The sequence below is a fragment of the Monopterus albus genome, unplaced genomic scaffold (genome assembly GCF_001952655.1).
Source record: "Monopterus albus unplaced genomic scaffold, M_albus_1.0 scaffold9.1, whole genome shotgun sequence".
Lineage (NCBI taxonomy): Eukaryota > Metazoa > Chordata > Actinopteri > Synbranchiformes > Synbranchidae > Monopterus > Monopterus albus.
This window is the reverse complement of record NW_018127889.1, coordinates 2,937,399-2,958,847: the sequence shown is the minus strand read 5'-3', so window position 1 is coordinate 2,958,847 and position 21,449 is coordinate 2,937,399. Positions and strand designations below refer to the sequence as shown.

The 21,449-nt window shown below is 39.9% G+C and overlaps 2 protein-coding genes across 3 annotated transcripts; one reads left to right on the top strand and one right to left on the bottom strand.

Annotated features, from left to right (window-relative positions):
* Window positions 1–2,639: 2,639 nt before the first annotated feature.
* On the top strand, window positions 2,640–4,639 carry LOC109953902 (angiopoietin-related protein 1-like). Its single transcript, XM_020589344.1, has 3 exons — window positions 2,640–3,348; window positions 3,690–3,885; window positions 3,954–4,639. Exons 1-3 carry the CDS (start codon window positions 3,095–3,097, stop codon window positions 4,098–4,100), a joined length of 597 nt encoding a protein of 198 aa, XP_020445000.1. The 5' UTR covers window positions 2,640–3,094; the 3' UTR covers window positions 4,101–4,639.
* Window positions 4,640–6,757: 2,118 nt separating this feature from the next.
* Window positions 6,758–20,966, bottom strand: snx9b (sorting nexin 9b). 2 transcript variants are annotated; one of them, XM_020589652.1, is made up of 19 exons: window positions 20,599–20,966; window positions 18,898–18,984; window positions 16,852–16,926; window positions 15,757–15,882; window positions 14,782–14,859; window positions 13,507–13,669; window positions 11,393–11,531; window positions 10,925–11,009; window positions 10,572–10,697; window positions 10,274–10,391; window positions 10,026–10,156; window positions 9,685–9,788; window positions 9,474–9,577; window positions 9,210–9,287; window positions 8,939–9,015; window positions 7,853–7,942; window positions 7,125–7,239; window positions 6,941–7,032; window positions 6,758–6,833 (listed from the first exon to the last, which is right to left on the bottom strand). In XM_020589652.1, exons 1-19 carry the CDS (start codon window positions 20,608–20,610, stop codon window positions 6,786–6,788), a joined length of 1,848 nt encoding a protein of 615 aa, XP_020445308.1. In that variant the 5' UTR covers window positions 20,611–20,966; the 3' UTR covers window positions 6,758–6,785. The 2 variants fall into 2 exon arrangements, with proteins under 2 accessions (XP_020445308.1, XP_020445313.1); XM_020589657.1 differs by lacking the exon at window positions 14,782–14,859 and having other exon boundaries at window positions 20,599–20,965.
* Window positions 20,967–21,449: the final 483 nt, after the last annotated feature.

Sequence of the window (21,449 nt, the reverse complement as noted above, 5' to 3'; positions counted from 1 at the left end):
TTTCCTGACTGACAGAAAGCTGGATGGTTTTTTCTTTTTCGGAATCAGAATCAGCTTTATTGGCAAGGTGTGTTGGACACACGAGGAATTTGACTCTGGTACAGCGGCTCTCAATGTGTATGTACATATCAACAAGCAAGGGAATGCGCATTAGGAAAAGAAAAAAATTGGAGTAAAGTACCCATAAATACACACACACACACACACACACACACACACACACACACAATCTGGATTCAATGGATCTATGTGTACAATGTACACCTACAGGTATTGCACTGAGGGTTTATTGTCCAGATGTACTGTTGTGGGCCAAGTGTTCATCAGAGTGATGGCCCAGGGGGAAGAAACTGTCTTTGTGCCTGGTTGTCTTGGCGCACAGTGACCTGTAGCGTCGTCCAGAGAGGACGGGTTCAAACAGTTTGTGTCCAGGGTGTGAGGGGTCTGCAGAAATCTTCTCCGCCCTCCTTTTGATCCGTGAGGTGTACAGGTCCTCCATGGAGGGCAGGTTGTACCAATGATCTTTTCTGCAGTCCTGACTGTTTGCTGGAGTCTGTTCTTATCCTTTGTGGAAATCTTCTTCATCTAACAGGTGATGGAGGATGGGATGTGTCGGCTAGTGGCCACGCTGCCTCAGCTGGATGAGCAAAGGTGCCCCGATATGTTTCGCTGCACAGATGAGGTTTCCTACTGGCTGCACGAGAACGAGCAGAGGAAACAGCAGATTGTGGTGCTGAGGGAGACCATCTCCGAGCTGCAGGAGGAGCTGAGGAGCCACCGGCATCGTATCAAAGCCCTTGAGCTGCAGGTGAACTTTCCATATTTACCTATACTGTAGCGGACCTGGGCCAACTGGCAGCAACAGTCTTTCCAATTGCCTGGAGTGTTTGCTTTAGTCTACCTGGAGGCTGACTGGATGTTGTCACAGTGCTCTTTTTTCCTCATCTAAAAATGAAACGTTTTCTTCCCTGTGTGTGCCGTATCAAATATGAAGTAACTCTTCAGAGGCACTTAGTGATAAATGTTTACTTCACTTTTATATTTCCTTTGGTGTAGAGATACTTCAGACTAAACTGTTTTGTCAAATGCTTTGAATGTAGTCTGATTTGATATGTACTTCCTCTTAAATGATTTCACTAGCTGTTAAAGGTCAGTGTTTGCAGTTTGGTGGATTACTATGAATAAAAATACCCTTCTATGCTGTGTTTTAAAAGAGGAAATGCATCAGATTTCTTGGTTAGTACAGTTCTGCATTGTAATGTGGTACCTGGTTACCTTCGCTACATGTCCTTGGCCTTAGTCACTAACAAGATTAGCCTCCTGCTCTTCCATGTGTTGCCTCATGCGTCTCAGGCAGTGAACCTATGAAGACGGACGTGTGTGGTGTGTTGTGCATGGGAAGAAGGCAGGGGAGAGGGCTCCTGGGTTTGTAGTAATGACAGTTAAGGTTTGGACAAGCCTAGCTGCATTGTATTAGAAGAGACTAGTTGACTCTTTTCCCCTGAGAGCACACTGTAATAGTTTTGAGTTGTAATATGTGCATGGAGATACTGTAGACAAGGAAAAACACTATCAGTTGTAATAGTGGCAGCTTTTATTTAAGCCAAATGTGACGAAAAAATCTTGAAATATATTTAACACCAGTGGTTCCCACAGTGCCAGCTCACCCTGCAGCCCTTAAAGGATGGGCCAGGGTGTCAAAAGATTTGGTTTTCATTTTTTGCTGTACATTCTACTATCACTTCAGCATGAAACAAAATGATGACATTTTAAAATATGTCAAAGCAGAAGACACAAATAATAAACATTTAAAACACTGCATTAAAATCCCGAGGCCAAGATGACTCCTGTGCAAGAAAAAACTGCATTATCTGCCAGTTTCCATGGAATGACTCTGTGGCAATACTTAGAACAGGCAAAAGAGAGCTAATGAAAAACAGTAAGTGCATGATAACATGTCTGAGTTACCTTGAGTTATTTTTGTCACTGAAAAATTAAAATGTAAGCAATTATTTTTTTAAACCAAGCTAAACCCTATTCAACCATGTAGTATACTGAATGTTTATTCATTAGTTAGTCAGTGTTATCTGCACAGCAACACTGACAACCATTTTTGTTAAGATTGAATTTGATTATATTATTTCACTCAGATTGATGATAGTTCATATATTGTCACATATTTTACATCAGCTTTATATGTTTTGATTTTTAAAATCAGTTCTTATAACAACTGTCACCTTTGTGCATTTTATTCTTTTTAGTTGCCATCTATTTTTGAATGCTTGTGTATTTCTGTGGATGGTATCAGAGTGAAGAGAGAAACTATATGAATATTTCCTTGGAACAGCGTTTTCATGAGCTGGAGGTGCACTATGCTGAAGCCACCACCCTGCTGCGCCTACAAGGCACCCTGATCCTTGACCTCCAGGTACGCCACGTCTCTTTATTCTGACTAGTACCATTTCATTTTCAGTGCTTTAAGGGAAGCAAAGACGTTGAGAACATGTACACTGCGATTTGTTTGTCTTTGTGTTTAGAACCAACTTCACAATCTGACACTTATGTTGAATAAAATAAAAAGAAGCCCTGGTTATTTGTTCAACAACGCCCATCCCAACCCACTCATGAGTGCTCAAGAAGCCCCACACCCAGGTATAGGTATACACTGGTAGAAACATATACACATGGTATGATCTCCCAACAGAGGGTACCAAACACCCATCGTTATTTAACTCATAAAATCCTGTCTCACATTTTCTTTCTTCAGAGATGCAGCATGTGAGGACCTGTCCCCTAGACTGTGCTTCCATCTACTACAATGGAGTGAGGAGATCAGGTCTATACACTGTAGTGCCGTCATTGGTAGGTGCACCTGTGGAGGTCTACTGTGATATGGACACAGATGGTGAGTTACATTCAAGGACACGAACATACTGTAAAGGTTAGCTTAGCTGCAACTATTTCAACCAAGTGGGCAAAGTTTTAATATCTGTGTTGGCAAGTGCATGTTGTGTTTTGAGCAAGACAGTGAGTAATAGTAAAGTATTTGCTTTGTAGTTCTCAGCTGGGCAGAGGGAAACATTAGGCATGGCATATGATTTCCTCACTACTTTTCTTTTTTTTTGCCTCAGGCGGTGGCTGGACTATGATTCAGCGGCGAGTCGATGGCTCAGTGAGCTTTGACCGCACCTGGAGGGATTACAGGGACGGTTTTGGTGACCTGCACTCAGAGTTCTGGCTGGGCAACGACCACATACATGACCTGAGCACCCAGGGAGACTATAGCCTTCGCATAGACCTGGAGGACTGGAGCCACAAGCACAGGCATGCTCTCTATCAAAGCTTCAGGTGAGTCCTGAACAAGTGCACAACCAGTTGACAAACACATGTACAACCACATGTATCTTTTGCAAAATGTTTATGCCTCAAAGCTGGTGATAGCTGTGGCTGAAGGCATTATGTCTTCAGGTTGTCCATGCGTCTGCTCCATTCATATGTACGTGATACCTCAGGAACACCTTGAAGAACTTTCTGCCAATTTGGCACAAGTGTGAACTTGGACTCAAGGATGAACTGATTACATTTTGGTAGTCAAAGGTCAAGGTCACTGTGTCCTCACAACTGGTTGGCAGAGGCATACAGCTGTGATGTGGTACCTCTAGCTTTGGTTCTTCTATTTGTGTTTACAGTGTGGAAAATGAGGCGCATCAGTATCGTCTTCATGTGTCAGGCTTCAGTGGCACGGTGCAGGACTCTTTCAGCTGGTACCATGACAAGCAGGGCTTCAGCACACCAGACAGTGGCAACATCTGTGCTGAGATCTCCCACGGTGGTTGGTGGTACAACCAGTGCTTCTATGCCAACCTTAATGGCATTTACTACAGGGTAAGTGTACACAGACTGATCACTTTATATTTTTAAAGTCATGTGTTGACTACATGTTTATCCTGCAGGGAGGCCAATACACTCCCAAAGGCCAGGGACCCCTGGGTCCTGATGGGATTGTCTGGTACTCCTGGAGAGACTCTGATTACTACTCCCTACGCAAAGTCAGCATGATGATCCGTCCACGCAACTTCCGAGCTCGTTTTTCGCCCTGAACCACTGTCACCATGACAACGGGTAGGATGCAGAGACTGTGACAATAGGGATTACTTTTCACTTGGACACCATAGTTATGATGACGGAGCCCACCTATAAAGAAGTGAATGTCAAATGTTTTTTTTTTTTTAAAGAGTAAGTCTACAGATAGTGGAAATGGCATCTCAAAAATATGGACTTAAGTTTGTTTCCAAAAATAAATTGTTCAAATTGAGTCTTTTTGGGATATGGACATTTGTCATGCAGTAATGGGAAGTTGGTGCTTCCTGATTTTTCTACTTCTATTTTGTACATTTAGTTTGAAAAGTTAGCACTTTAAACACTATTAGTATCTCAGCCAAAATAAAAAGGCAGATCATATATGATTTGCTGATAGACTCAAGGCTTGCACTGTCTGCAGGTGGCATGTTTGTTGAAGGCTCTGCAAACTGTGTACATGCCCTATTTATAATAGCTCCATTATGCTAGTTTCCATTAATTCTGATTTTAATTGTGTAACTTTTTATTCAAATATTAAGTGTATTACTGCTATTAATCACTAATGACCTAAGAACAGTCTGTTGTATTGGATTTAAAACAACAACAACAAAAAAACCAGACCTCAACCCTTTTGATTTGGCAAGTGCTATAGTTTCACTATATAGACTCAGGCAGAGATGTGCCAGCAGAGGCCTATCTGAACAATAAACACTACACAGGCCATGTGTTGCAGAGGACACTATCCCACAGTATAAAAAGTTCTCTGACCGGTGGCTGGAAATCATAGATAACTCTTATCAGTGTTCACACTGCGGTTTATCTGAGGCATCCAGTAAGTGCGAGTTACTTTCATTCAAATTACTTCACGCAGGGGTTTCCGCAGATCTTTAGCACACTGGTAAGTTTGTCAATACAGCAGGCCTGTGCTAGGCACATGTATAGTCAGGCCAACAAATAACAGGCTGCAAGTTTTAATCCGTTCACTTAAAACTCTTGTACAGCCTGAAAAAAAATGAAGTTTTGCAAAATTTTATTGACCGAGTATGGAAGTATTTTTATTGCAAAATATTTTTCAAACTATTAAAAAGGTGCACCCATGAAGCTCCAAACACTAGAGCACAAATACTGGAAATAACAGACAACATAAGAGTGGGTGTACAAGATCTCCTCGCCTGGCTACATGTGGCCTTTACATCCAGCTGCACCTGATGGCAGCAAGAGTTAAATGTGGAGTAAAAGGGCTCTTTCACTTCCTCTGAGCCTGCACAAACACACTCTTTGACCCTTTGCGCAGGCTAACTACTCATTCTCATTCCTATCCATGGCTAAGCAAGAATCTGCAGCGAGAATAAGGGCTTTACTGTGAGGAAATCGGAGTACATAGTGTATTTTACACTCTGAACCACATACAGAGGGCTGTAGTATGTAGATAAGGGCTTTTTCAAACACATAAAAAAGCAAAAAAAAAAAAAAAAAAAATTCACAAGATGGATTTCTTTTGCGCTGAACAACATCAGTGTCTAATAGCCTGAGCAGTTTTTCTCTCTGTAGTTACACTGTATTGCAAATATTTCTATACATAAAATAGTATCAATGTCAAGCACCTGATATGTCCAATATAATATATATTTATATGTAAGTGATAAGAAAACAGAGTGAACAGGATTAGAGACTGATGGATTGAAAACCAGGTGGTGAAATGCAAAAACAAACTGTATACGTGACAATCCATGGCTCTGTCCCAAACCCTTCTTATACTACAGATTCTTACAGTACCATTGCTGCTAGACTTTCATATAAAACACCTTAAGCTGGTCAAAAAAGGCAATGTTTGGCAATTTCTGATGTGCTGACTTTAGGTTTAAATCTACAGCTTAAAACAATGAACTTTACTATGATTTATCCCACATTTTGTCTTCTATCCTGAAATGTAAACTGCAGTGTCATAGTAGATAAAGGGGGGGGCAACTAACTGAAGCTTCTTCTCTTTTCCTCAAAGGGGCAAGGCACGTGAGCAAGACAGGGAAGAGGTGGAGCTTCCTGTTAGTGCAGGATGGAAGGGGCTAGGCACTGCCAGCAGTGGATATACAGAGGACACACACTCTGCTTTTGCAACTCTTCCAAATTCGTTAGCTTTATAAAGGAACGCTCCACTGGTTCTGTATATTCTATATTTAGAAATTAGCTCCCTGACTGCCCCTATTGATAGAAAGAAAAATGGCTTTGGTTTTGATTCACTGTGCAGATAGCAGTTTTGCAACACGTGTAGATCTTTTCCTTTATCACTTTTAACACGGAACAGTTTGCAAAACTGCAGAGTATTATTTTGAAATAATGTAAGCACAGGCATGTTTGCACCCATAGCTGTACTGGAATTAAATGAAGCAATTCATACCCACATCTTGGACAGAGGCAAGGGTGTACATAAATATCTATCATCTCTGACCCTAACACCTACAAATGTCAAAGCCTTTTCAGCTGCTGCACTTGCTCATCGACTGTTCATAAACTTCTGAGAGCAGTGGACAAAGTAATACCATGAGCTGGGGCTGGTGGCATGAGCGGTAAAGGACGAGATGAGGTAAGAGTGAAAGAAAGAGAAAAGTGAAATTTAAAGGGAGGGAAAAGAAGACAGTATGACCAAGAATATTTAGAATGACGAGTTGTTTACTTCTTCTTGTCTTGTAGTGCGAGACTGAAGGCTTTCACATTGTTGTGAACTGACTGTGGGCTTGCCTGAGCTTTGCAGCAATCTAGGGATTCAGAAGAAGGAAGAAGCATGAATACAGAAACAGAGCGTGGTCAGGATGGTTACAGACTGCAATTTACTGTGGCAGATGGTCGATAAACATGCGTTTACCGTTTCGTAAAACTTGACTTGTTCCTCCAGATACAACTGCATGACCCTGTTGTAGTCATAGATACGGTTGCTATGGAAGTGGTTCATCTCAGCTGAGGTCGATAAGAGTGGAAAACCAGAGATCAGACAACACGTCTCAATGAAGTACAAAACTTCAGTGTCTCTGGCTGAGAGTGTGGGATACCTTGTAATGCGTAAGACATGGTGCTGACTCGTTTAGCCATGGTGAGTTTGTCCTGGGGGGTAATTTTACTGGTGGCCACCAGCTTGTCGGCCTCCTTCACCTTGTCTATGGCGGCCTGCGAGAATTAAAAATGAGCAAATAACACAGGAGTCTTCAGTTACATTACAGGAGAGGAAAATCAGTAAACTCCTCTACCTGATAAGGTGAAATTTCAAAAATGAGAGAAAATGTCAGTCTGATATCTTAACACTCTTCATGTTCCTTTTGTCCGTTTTGGACTAGGATGCACTAGCTGTTTGTAAATTCATTACAAAGATAGGAAAGAAATTCATGAGAGCATTTTGAGATGCCACAATTTACAAATTAAACAATTTTAGGAGTCAAATCAAATTTATTTGTATAGCACTTTAAAAACATCCAGTTGGCCAAAGTACTTTACATAGACAGAATAAAATCACAATAAATAACTAAAACAGAATAAATAAGATCAGTGCAAAAAATAAAACAGCCAAAGAACACACACACACACACACACACACACACACAGATGACAGGCATTCAATAAATTAAAAGGAATGCATCAGGTCAAACAATATATTAAACTGTTGTTCTGTAAATGTAGGTAAAAGGTTATTTATATTAAAACAGTCTTTTAAACTTTAATTTAGGGTATATTCCATTAAATTAGCTTTTGCATAAGCCTTAAATAACAATAAATCCTGAAGTACCTTATGGACTCCGATGGTGTCTGGGAAGCATCCAAGAAGACCTTTATATTCATTGTTGGTCTCCATGAGGAAGTGGAGATCTTTCTTGGGCTAGAAAAGGAACAAACACAGACATAAATAAGAATGATAAATGTATAAGGGAAACAGCAAGACTCAGGTATCTAAATTTGGGACAAAATATTATTAAAGTCAGAAGAGGAAAAAACAAATGCATCTGAAACTGATAAGAGAACATGTCATTGGATTTAAATTTTAACAACAGCCTGAAGATAGCTAGATAAAGACAATGAACAGTGAGTTGATAAAGGAAAAAACACCAATAGAAGAACGGAGCAAACATTTTTGCATTTATCCTGCAGTGTATGTTTGCTATTTGTATAAACTATCTCACACTACATTCCCCCCAGATCCTTGAATATACAAGGGAATGCTATGTGCCGCCCTTTGTGGATAATGTAACAGATAAACTGTCTTGTTTTAGCCTTTTGGCTCCAGAGTTGAATCCATGTCTAGAAAATGGCCTTCTCCACTGAACCGTATTACAGGCATCACTAACAATGTGCCTGGAGCAGGACACACTTACCAGATGAATCCTCCCTGTAGAAGCTGCTGCAGTATCAAAAAAGAAGCCTAGGTTTGACTTTTACACCACACCAATTAGGTAAGACAGACTGTTCAGCCAAGCCACATTCACACAGTAGGTCAAAAAAAGATCTAGGAAATAGTAAAAATAAGTGTTCCCATGGCTTCTTCTGTTACACATGCAGACTTCACAAGCAGGACACTGGGTTAAACGGGTCATTAAAAAGCTGCAACTAGGCTGTGAACACCGACTACAAACAGGAAATGTTCACAGACACTGTGAGATGATGTGAAAATGCAACTATGTGGTTTGTAAAAAAAGGCACTAAAATAATCTTTAAGACCTTTGAAAGTCTACACTCCCTTGTTACTGAAGGGAAATGAGCATTGTATATCCAACACCCCTGACAGGATGTGTGTAGACCGTTGAGACATGAAAAAAAAAAAGTACAGTAATAACAGATGTGTTGGGTGATAAGAACACAGCACACAGTCAAAACCTACCTGCTCTGCAAACATCTGAGCTATCTCCTCATATGTCTTTCCTGTAGCTGTCATAGCATCAGTCAGGGTCGACTCGCCTACGGCAGAAAACGTGCTTGTCAGGTTGATTCAAAACAGATTTCTACATGAATGACTGCACAGTAAAGTGCATTTACTACTTCTATTACCATTATGATTATTGCATGTGTTCATTACAGCAATCTTCTGAACAGAAAGACCACTAGCAAATGCCTGCACCTGGGAAAATGCACAAGGAATTTGTGTTCAGTACCCTGGTATCCGCTGCTGCTGAAGACAGAGGAGAGGTTTTGGACGGCTTTCCCGATTCTCTGGTACTCTTTAGGCAAAGCTGTGGAGAGGAAGAAATGAAACATGAACGCACACATACACAAAGAGAATAAAGGTCTTAAAGTTTGACAAAATACTCCACATAATGCATCTTTAACATAAACAGTAATTACAGCACCAAGTGAAGCTGTGATATGTGTGAGGCAAAACATGTATTTAGCTTCAACGCTGTGTGCACTGCACGTACGGCCTGTACATCTCTTCCAGTGCTCGTTTCCCACTGTGAGGATTTCCTTCACGCCATCATCCATGGCTTTGGTAAATCTGCTGAACTGCTCACATTTCTGTTCCCTGTGGATGAAGAGGAACAAGTTGTGTATATACAGTGAACCAAAGCAGGTGAACATACAGGAATGGACACGATGCCAGCCCTTGGAGCATAGTTTTCTCAAACTCACACTTCTGAAGGATCCAGGTCTGGAGCTTCAGGCTCTACTGTGGAGAAGATCATAACTCCTACGGTCTCATCCTTCTCTGCTTTTCTCTTCCCCATCTTCCAGTCCTGCTCCAATTAATCATTTACTTTAGTTAAACACACAAAAAAATCTCCAAACCTATATTTTAGTAATCACAGATAATCCTGTTCAAAGTTTTAAGCAGCTGTTTAAAGTCAAATCATATTTACTCAGATTCTTCATCAAATAGTAGGTTTCAGTAATAGAATCCTTCAATAATACAGCCTTAAAGCACACAGAATGTATGACTTTAATGGTGAAAAAGTGGAGGAGGCACAACATACCTTCTCATCTTTGTAGGTGAGGAAAAGTTGGAATACTTCACTGCTGGAAATGACAGGGTGCCTGCACATCCTGGTCACCCAGCCCTGCAACCGCTCCATACGCATCTTAATAAACTCCTCCTCAAAACGCCCTGGAATAGAGGGGAGGACACAAAGAAATGATTTAATTTAAATGTCAACTGTAACATAGTTTATCTTACTGGAAAAAAAGTGTCTTCCATTTATTGTTTACAGTGTTGGGCGCTTACCTGTCACCTGCTTGTCTGGTAGAGAGGGGATTGGGATGGCTGACCCAAATTTGTCCAGGAGCCTCTCGTATAGCCAATCAAAATGCTTGTATCTGTGGTTGACTGGTCGGTTTGTTGTCTGCAAACCATTAAAACTGAGTTATAGGCCCCATAAGTCATGTAAGATGGGAAGGTTATTACTTTAACAAACTTTTCCTTTGAAGAGAATTGAGCGGTGCATTTTCAGATAGCCAGTGTCTAAACTCTTATTTACCTGTAGTTAAACAATGACAATTTGAAAGTGCCACCGGATACTTACACTGGCTGTGATCTGGTACTCGATGTAGCTCTTGAGGCCATACATCTTTGAACCTTTCTTGGGGTCAGCCACCACACAGTCTAGCTGAGTCTCTGGATAGGACCAAACCGGGCCAACCTCGCCCATCTGAGTGTGACACATAAAGTTTAGAAACCTGCTACTCTCCCTTTTATGGCACAGACATAAGCTCAAGCTGCCAAAAAAGAGGAAACTATGTCAAACCATGCTCTAATAATATCTTCTGGTATACTCTTTCTTGTTCAGTCATTACTGCACCACTACCACTAATAACAAATAAAGACAACTGGCAATATACTGTACACTATTTGCATGGACATTGTGAGATAACCTACATAGATTGGCAGCTTGTCTTTGCTCTTAGCAAGCTGCTTGCATAGGAGGTAGAGCTCTGGACCAGACTTGGAGAACCCAGGGAATCTGCTCAAAAAGAATTGACAAAGTTTGAAAAGTGATGTTCTTGATCACTCTTTCACAAAACCTGCCACCATTAAAAACAAACATTTCTACGAATGGTCCTTGTGGTATTTGTGGCTTTTAACAGGTAATAAATGTTAATGCTGATTCAAGCAATGTACAAGAAATTCTGTGAGATACAAGGACATTCCTGGAAGCAATAAACATAACTCTCAAGGTTAAGCACACGTCAGTAGTTTAATGATTACAGTTTAAATCAATATTTTTTTCTGTGATTTGCTTTACTATACCCAGTGGCTGTCAAACACAGCTCTGCTGCTTCTTTCTTCTCTAATAACACTTGAATTCATAGCCTTGTGAATCAATTGTCTTTAATTAACTCTTACTTGTTGAGGGAGATTTTCATTGAAGTTGCGTGAGCTCCTCCTCTCTGCATGGCTCCACCGTCGCCAGATTCGGACTCGACGTAACCTCCAGTGGACTTCATGTCATCCCACTCATCGTCCCACTCATCGTCCTCTGCTCCTAAGGTCATATATGTGCATTAGGTTGTTAGTTTTCAATAGGGACACACACCAATACCACCTCTTTTTCAGACCAAGTACAAGTAAGAGGACTTACTGTAGATTTGTGTACCGCTGTAATAATAATAATAATAATAATAGTGTTTCAACTATAAAAATTACAATTACACATAAAAGTGCAATAATTTTAGAGATGGTTTTTATTTTCATGAGGTTTGCTTTCTGATTGTAATTAAATATAACAGGGAGCTGTGCAAATTACCTTAAAGCATTTTGTGTCAAACTGCCACCATTCCTACTGAATATAACATGTACTGTAACTGACTGAATGTGTGTAGCCTACTACACAACATACTGTAATATTTTACATATGGTTACATTTGTTTAAGGTTTCAAACATTTTCTTTCTGCCATAGCTCAAGTTTCTTATGAAAATGAGGAGCATGCTTTCTGGTGTTAAGTCAACGTATGCAAAGTGCAGGCACAGCCAAGAGAAGTCAGCAACCAATGATTTCAAAATAAATTAATTTAAAAAAATTCTATTACTAGATGCCACAAAAAAAACAACACCTTTGTATAGCAAGACTTTCCTCCTCATTCAAAATTAGTCTCTGTGGTGTTAGGCCGACTGTAAGCTCTGAATCAGGCCAGAGAAAACCCCTCCATGCATACACAACAGGCAAGTTAGTAAACCACAAGCCCACTGCTGCGTTACAGTTCATGTGCCCTACAAAAATACAAACTCACTGCCTCATACACATGCTTTTTAAAAAAAACGCAAATAATTTCCTTAAACTATTTGCTGAAAAACCAGTCTTTGAGTTCTTATTAGCAATCCAAACACAAAAACTAGAAAAAGGCTTCCACCAGTCAGTGTACCTGTGTAATCAATAAGGCAAGGGTATGGGTAGATGTCTTGGGAAAGAGAGAAAGAAAGGAAAAGTCTGTTGATTTTTCTCCTTGACATTTAATCCCTCCGTTTTCTTTGAACAAAAAAACAGGTTAAGTAATTTGTCCTTCTGAGTCATGGGTGAGGTCAACTTTTCCATAGTCTGGAAAAAGCTGAATTATGATTGTCCAGCTCACATACTGGAGTATCTCTGTGGTTGGACTGGCCAGAGACGGACGACTGAACAGAATTACCATTTCCATATTGTTTACTAGTATATCATATATGTTACACTTCCGCTACAAAAAACATGTACAGTATACATACAGACAGATACTTCCTACTGCACGTACTGTAGTTATAAATATGCTATTTTGCACTTCGAGTTAGATGCCAACTGGTACGCCAAGGAAGGAGGAAGACGTGACCTACATATGGGCGACTAACAAAATACACTTTTTAGAAAAGTACTTCCAGGACAGCAAGCTCTATCGCAATATTCACAAACAAGAACCACAACAGAAAGCTGATTCTGACATGAGACTAGGCTGTTATAAATGCACATGATTCACAAAGCACAAAGTCAAACTGTGTTGCACTGTAGTGTTACACAAGCTTGCTTTAATTGACTATGTGCTAAAAAGCCTCCTCACACCCCCCGAGGGCTCAGCAGTAATTCTTGGCTTTTCAGACCAACTGCATCCAGTGCAGTTTGATATGCTACCCTGTTCCCACAATTTCACTTTAAAAAGCAAACTATATGCAAACAGTAAGCTTAACTGTTTAACAAGATAATGACTCCAAGAACTAAAAACAGTGTGCGACCTGCCCACGCCTGCAACCACATTAAAACATGATAAACCGTCTCCATGATCTGTTTCCAGCTCTACATTTTCACAACCAACAAATATAACAAATCAGCAGCAGAAACACTTCAGACTGGCATATGGAGAATAGTCTCTTTTTCGTAATTTTAATTATCATTTGATTTGAATAGCAATACTGAGTAGTTTAAGTACAACCACAAAAATTTAACTTACAATTATTAAATGACAGTGACATCACCTAACTGCAAAGCTGTTCGTACCTGGGCCCTGGTAAGCCTGGGGGTGGCCGTGTGATGTGGAGCCCCAGGGGTCAGCAGTACTCTTCGCAGTCTGTGTGCCCTCCGGATTGGACGCCCAGTTGTTGTTGGAGCCCCCTGAGGGATCCGCATTCCATGCCAACCAGGGATCATTCCCATTACTCGCCTAGAAGGGACAGAGAGAGAAAATGTGAGGGATGGAAGAAACAGAGAAACATCAGATAAAGAATGTGAGTGAAGGAAATGGAGAAAGAGAAGACACAGTGGAATCCAGCCTAGCTTGGAGTCTGTTTAATAAGAAGCTGACAGGAGTCTAAAACCAACATGCTTTGCCAGACACATGATGCAGAGCTGGCCTCTAATGGGAACACTTTTAAGATATTCTAACAGCTTGGTGGTGACAGTATGGTAAAGAAATGCCTCTTAACACATGCAGCAACATGAAATACAAAAGGTAATACAAAATGCTGCATATTTGAAAAAAAGGTAATATTAAAAACATGCTTAGAACGATGAGTGTGCATGCTCACACACAAACACTACCATTCTCAAGCCTATACACATCGTTTATAGCACTTTCAGGCCAAAAATGCAACTACTGTACGGGTCATGCCTACAAGACTGCCATGCAACAGTGTGTGTGTGTGTGTGCCTTTTGTAGGTTGCATTTAATTTAATGCTAACCAAACACTGAGCCGTCTGAACACAGAACTAATGCAATGTCATTAAATACACCATGTAATACACATTCACATATAGAAAAATAGAGACCAATAGTTTGAGTGACATTGACAAATAAACACATTACAGCAGGAACAAGACTCCAACTGCATTTTCCAAGTGTAACAACACCATTACTGGACATACATAGACAACAGTTAATACCAAATTACAGAATATACAAAACTGCTTATTTTTATCAATGCGATTCTAAACATCATCTGGAGCAATGTGTTCCAGTTTAATGATTCATCAGTGTGATTAGTCAATTATATGTGAGGTATAATGATCATTGGATGATGTTTGTTTTCACTGTGGTGCTGATTCATACAATTTAGCTGAAGTTGTGGGAGCTGAGCGGAGACGTGGGAGTGCCTCTGTATCTGTACTATAGTGCGAGGTGAACAGAGAAGATGAGGTCATGCTTTCTGCAGGCAGTGGGAGGGGGAATTTGTCAAAGCGGACCAATCAGAGAGGAGGATGCTTGGGGTGGAAAATGAATATCGGGGTTTGGGTTCATGCCACCAGTCACACCCACCACCTCCATGTGGTGGTTACCTCATCGGGGGACGAAAGGTACGGGGGAACTGGGGTGTCGGGGGTGTCCGGCTGGGGACTCAAGCCCCCAGCATCCACCTTGAGAGGCAGAGAAGGTGACATCATCACAAAGCACTGGCAGTGAAGATTTACAAGATAGGTTAAAATGCTTAACTTTAGATGTGTTTGTGTATGTGTGAGAGTGTTGGATGGTGGCTGACGCATTTCCTGCCTTGAGTCAACCACTTACTCTTCCCATATTTCTACTTATCCAGCTGTTTGCTCATTTGTGCGGAACTTCCTGCTTGCTAACGTCAAGAGATTTCTCTAAAGTTATTTCCTCTCCATTCTTTTTTTACTCGACTTAAAATCTGCATCGGTTACAAATGACACAACTACAGTGATCATCTCTCACAGCAGGTACTCTCACTTCTGCATCTCTGAGGTCGACACAAGCTGCATGAGCATGAAACTCGCTTACTTAGCTTTTGGCTTTTCCTTCAACATCACCCCATTACACATACTTTTGAGAAAGAGAATGGCAGTAGAGACGCACTCGACTGGCAGAAATCATTAATAGCCGGTTTTCAGCGTAATCGCCCTTAACCAGTGACCGGCTGATCACCCTGAGATATCTGATTCTGTGCCAGTCAGATTTAGAGACACGACAGTTCACGTCATGCATGCAGTGGCACAGACCAAAAGCATAGTGTGTGCAGCTTGTAACATCTTGTGTGCACCTCGAGCTACACTTGCGCTCGTCAATATCAGCAGGTCAGACTTAAAAAAAATTAACTGGCCAAGTAAACTACAATCTCATGGCATCTCGTGACAGGTGTACTAGGGCTGGCATTATTTTACATGTTTACTTCCCCAGCACTGGTCTGAGTTGGAGTGTTCAGAGAAGTCAAGGATGTATGTTAATTTAATACTCTGAAAAACAGCTGTCTGTTATGGTACCAGTAAACACACACCCTCATTAGGTGGGTGCATTACCTGTTTATGTGCAGGTGCTGATGTGGGAGCGTAAGCGTCAAAGAAGGACAGGTCTGCAGATGCAACATTTCCTACTGCTGAAGTAGGTGCTGTGGTTCCTGGGAACGATGGAAATGCCTTACTGACCTGCAGTTGAGAGAATAAAAGAGAAAAAAAACAGAGAAAGACATTTAAACCAATTCCAGATATTCCAGTGTGATCTGATGGCTTTTAAAGGTATGTTCTTCTGTGGCAATGTGATTGTGCCTCCTTGACATTCTCTGGCTCTGCAAACTGAATTTTTCTCAGTTTATCCAAAATATGATAGCACTGGCAGACAAATGTACACCTTTAAATGTGCTTTATTGTATATAAATAAAAAAACAGCATGTAATTCTATTTTTGTAGCTCAAGATCCTTTTGTTTTTGCAGACCTTATTTTTTTACCAATGCCACTGAAATAGAAAGCAAGTTGTTTTTATTAAAATATTACATATGTTACAAGTGCAACTGAGTGTTTTTTAAATGAATTTAGACACTATGTGGAGGCAGCTGGAGAGGTAACTTAAGGTCAGACAAACACATTCACATGAGTGTTTGTGGGTTTAAGCAGATGGATAATATCAATCTCTTGCTCGTACACACAAAGACACAGAATGGTTAGCTGCTATAATAAGTGTTGTTTAGAGTGAGGCTGACTTGTTCAACAGACTTCACTGACTTTATGTTTAATCGCCGCCTCTTTGTGAATGTCTTTGGAATGAATCATGGCTCAGTGGTGAAGTCTGAGTTACTGGATCAAACACACAAACAGCAAAACCCTGAAGGAGTCACATCCTGTTGTGATTTTACTTTCAGGCAAGAGATAGCAGCCAATGCAGATGCATATTCTTGTTTACAATTAGACCTACCTGACTGTTATGAATACTGGGAGATTGAAATATTGGTTTGTGCTCTGACTTGTTTATTGCATATTGTGCATCTTGACCTCAAAACATGATAGCAGGTAGCTTTGTTGCTTAATTTTCTGGAGGTAAATGTACTTCAAATATTGTGTCGGATGTGAGACATCTGTGGTGAAATCACCATCACACACTAAACGACTGTCTATCTTACCTCAATGTAGTCTTCTGGCACCAGTCCAACCTCCCCTCTGGAGTTCTGTGCTTCAATCCAGCCACCGCCAATACTCTGAAAAGCAGCAAGAGCCAATAGGACATTAGCATGAATGACAGAGAGTGGCTCAGAAGAGAGCAGTGTGCATTGCATGCAGGGACAAGTCCAATTGAAAAATAATCTGACAATGTTTTGACATAATCTGATCACTCTAGAACCCACATTTCCACTCAGGTGATCAGGAATCTGATTACTCCTGCAAGACACAGGCTCTGTAATGAAACAGCAACCACCAATTTGGTGCAGTTCAGGATTCTGTTAGTCATCTGTGGAAACTAATGATTCTATTAGTCATCTGTGGAAACTAATCTAAACAGTTTCAGTTCAAGTCCTACTTTAGATTTATCCATTTAGAGACATTTTGCTGCGAGTAATGCCGATCCCTTTGATTCACTATAGCAATACTGTATGAAACATAACTCCAAATCAGAAAAAGTTGGAATGGTATGTAAAATCTAAATTAAAACTGAAAATAGTGATTTATAAATCATCTGTGTCCTGTATTACATTGAAAACAATGCAGCAGCACATTATTTGGTGTGATGCATCATCAATTTTATTCTTTGTTCAATATAAACACTCCAATTCTGATGCCTGCAACACATTCCAGAAAAGATGATTCTATTTGAAACAGGTGATTTCAACTTTTCCCAATTTGGGGTTGTATTTGATATGAACAAGCACATGTGTAGACCCTCAATAAATCAGGTGTCTCTAGAAAAAAACAGTTTTGTTACTGTCTCTGTGCTTCTCTGAGCTCATTATCACAATTAAGAAAACCAGCTTTCCATTTACATGTTGTTTGAAGAAAGAGATCTGATGATAACCAGTTTACCAAAGTATCTGTAAGCACAACAAACAGTCCCAGGACAAATTCCTCCTGATACAATACATCCTGGTTAGCTTAATATAGAGTTTGACTAGAAAACTATGTAGGTTGGCCCACAGTGTGTGATCTTTGAACTGTTGACAACTAGCTGTAATGACATAATGTTCACTCTCTCTCACTTTCCCCTCCAGTCCTGTGTGAGTTTGTGACACTCATTGTTTATATAGAGCCTGAGATCATGTGAATTTGACATTTATAGGCCTGCTGGTTTTCATTCAAACTACAAAAAGAATCACCAGAGAACTTATATAAGGGGCATTACACAAATCCATTATGGTCATTTAATTCTTACATTTTTGTTAAGGTAATAATTGTTATTGTGCCGAGACCCCAACACTGAATAATTCTTAAAAATCAGATCATGCTACCTACTGTACATCAATACAAATACAAATTTGGGCAACATTTTATTTTATAGATCTATTTCCTAATAATTTCTGGAACGTTTCCTGGAAAGTAACATGTGGTTTTGGTATTAATTACACAAAAATAAGGGACAAAGTTCTCATACTAAGAAAAAAAATCAGTTATGCCACTAAGCTGTGTTGAGTTTATTACTGGCTTCCAAATGACTTTCCATGAAAGTAATCACTCAATGTAAATGCCAGTTAATATTTATTATTAAATGGCTTCATTTGTGCTGAACTGGATGGTTTTTAGACAAACTTAGCATTTTGCATGTGTAGTTCACCTTTGGTCCTCTGAATAAAAGCTGAAAGTTCATGCTAAGTATTTAGAAATAACTGGAAGTATACTAAGCTATCACTTTCTAATTTTACCTATATTAGTACCAAAATATATAGTTCCTTCCAGGAAATTATTTAGAATAAACTGAAATTTACAGACCTGTAAAATAAAGTGTTACCCAAATTGTACACAATATGCACAAAGCAGGTATGAGTAACACAATCACATGCAAATTAAAGTGATGAGAAACCAAGTTGAAATGAAAATCAAACAAGAATAAAAACAACATCCTGGAGCCTGCAGAATTCACACTGACACAAAAGCATTGCAGCAGTAGCTACTAGGGTCTTGTACCCAGCATCCACTGTAAGACGACAGTGGGAAGGTAAAAGAATCCTGTACGTATTTACCTGATTGGTGATTGTGATTGTCTCGCCTTCTCTCACTGTTAACTCGTTGTTTCCAGGCTCAGCGGTGAAGTCATACAAAACCTGTGCCTGAGCACAAGTCAAGAAGCAAAAACACATATACAAGGCTTACTGCATGTTGGATGGACACTTTTTGAATGTACACACCTATACAACATACCCTACAATGTGCAGTACACATGAATTGAAATGAGATTGCAGCTAAACAGTCCAAACTAGCTCTTCTGGGATTGTTAATGCTAACTCTTACTTTGGCACCAGTATCAAACAAAAAAAGGCCTGAACCATCATGTTACATGGTTCAGTTTAGTACAGGGGTCTGCAGTTCTTCTCACATTGGCCCACATCTGCTAGCCTTCCCTTCCCCCAGGGCCCGAGAGACACACACTCAACCGTGAGAGATGAGAGTGAGAACTATTCTAAATATGTCTTTGCTTTTCACTGTTTCTTTCATGATTGATTTTTAAACCTCACTTATTTACATAAGTCTGACTATCTAAATTTACTTGGATTGCCACTTCTCATCCAAACTAAGATGCCAGCATGCTGCGTTATCAAAACAGTATCAAATTCTGTCTGTTAACCAGTCAGACAGAATGCAAGGCTATTTGCTCTTTGATTTGATTTGATTTATTCTTTCAAGCATGTAAAAACAGTTGATATGACCACACACATAATTTTACACATAATCCAATATCAATTTGCTTATACCTAGTACATGCTTGAATGGAGTAGGAAGAAGTCAGACTTCCCATGACATCATCTTACCATCATTGGTTTGCAAGCTGTAAATGATTCACTTCTACCCACACACATATTACACACATATTATACTAAAAAAAGATTTTAACAGTGTTAACATTCTTACATCACACAAGTAATATACTAAAGAATTATTGCCAAATGTACAGAATATTTTTTTGGTTGTACGTATAGCATGAATTTTTAAGTTTAACTGACCCCTTAAATTATATCCCCCTTCCCTTTCATTGAATAACTTTTGAATTCCACCAGGTAATAAATTGTTCCTGGCTTTATACATAAACACAGCAGTCTTATATCCCACTAAATCGAAAAATTTTAACAATTTAGACTGTATGAAAGCTACATTGGTGTGATCCCTGTACCCCATCTTATGCTTCCTTGAAGAGACCATGTATTTCTGTTATTTAGCCTGTCCTCCTTGATGAAAGTGTGGTGGACAACAACACAGAAACACGTGCATAAGGAACATACATCTTAATCAACATCTGTTTTTTGTTCCAATCAAAACTGGACATTATCACCGCCATGAAAGTAAGATTTACTGCAGGACTCTGGAATCAGACTACATTTCCCAGAATTCCATGGACGTAGACATGACCCGTATTGGAAAGGTAGTAAAATGTCACAAGACACTTTCTTAATTACATATTTTCCATGTAGACTAGCAAAAACATCAGTTTCACATTCGCTACATAGGCGTGTTGTACACGCTTCTAAACCGAAGTATTGAAGTGTTTTTGACTTTTCACTTATCGAGTGAAATGTTTACTGTAAAACTAATGCGCGAAAATGCAACTCTGTGCCCCTACGGATCCGTAGCTCGCATTTTCCGTACAAAAAACAACTATCAGGACAAACTGGAGGAGACAGTGCACCCGGGTTGACGTTAAAACAGCCTAGAAAAGTTGTCAGACCTACCTTTTGCGCCATTATCGAAGCACTGATCAATCATTAGAAAAACGGGCCCAACAGTTGTCAGGATTTTAGTCCTCAGCTGGACATTTCCCCCGCTGCTTTTCAACCAAATGCGAAGAAGAGTGATTCCTCCCTGTGGAGAGCCGCCGCACCACCGACTTCAACGCATTACTAAAAACAGTTGTCACTATATCAACTCAACAACTTGAGAGAAGACAGTAAGATTAGGACTACTTAGGTGCTACTGATAGTCTGAAACGCGTAGAGAGCTGTGACAGCAGGGAGTGGGGGAGTGACCTGCACCACTGAGAGAAACCGGAAAGGTAGTTTCGGTCCGATATGGCTATCCAAGACGTGACTAGTATGTTTTTTTAAAAACAAAACAAACTAACAAAAAAACAAAACACGAAGTTAGAAATCTGAGCACCTAAAGACGAATAAGAAGGGAAAAGGTAAACTATTTAACAGCTTACATACAAAATAATAGGCTACTAATGGCAAATATTTATATTATTATAACAAAATGTAAATAATAGGGCCTACCTTTTTACTGATTATAGCCTAATAACACCATCATTGTAAACTTGCCTTGTGAAACAGTCAACATTTCCTTTTTTTTTTAAGAAAAAATATATTAAATATTTAAAATTCGTCGTCTATTTCGTTTTATGGTATTTTCTAAACTGTAAACTGCATCGTTCAGAGGTTTCGATTAGCCTATACTAGGCTTATCAGTGTTTTTATATTTTGAGTTTAAGCAATGAATTTCCGGTGTATTATTCTAATGGCCAAGGCAGCAACTGTGGTGCGTTTACTGACTGTTATTGACTGTTCACAGCTGGCACGGCCATAGG

What these genes read in the sequence shown, in the direction of transcription:
- LOC109953902 (XM_020589344.1), top strand. Translation starts at nt 3,095, where the DNA reads ATGATTTCCTCACTACTTTTCTTTTTTTTTGCCTCAGGCGGTGGCTGG. An exon ending in GCTCTCTATCAAAGCTTCAG is followed by an intron (nt 3,349 to 3,689) that starts GTGAGTCCTGAA and finishes TTGTGTTTACAG; the next exon opens with TGTGGAAAATGAGGCGCATC. An exon ending in TTAATGGCATTTACTACAGG is followed by an intron (nt 3,886 to 3,953) that starts GTAAGTGTACAC and finishes TTTATCCTGCAG; the next exon opens with GGAGGCCAATACACTCCCAA.
- snx9b (XM_020589652.1), bottom strand. An exon ending in CAATCACAATCACCAATCAG is followed by an intron (nt 16,927 to 18,897) that starts GTAAATACGTAC and finishes GCTGCTTTTCAG; the next exon opens with AGTATTGGCGGTGGCTGGAT. An exon ending in ACACCATCGGAGTCCATAAG is followed by an intron (nt 7,240 to 7,852) that starts GTACTTCAGGAT and finishes TAATTCTCGCAG; the next exon opens with GCCGCCATAGACAAGGTGAA.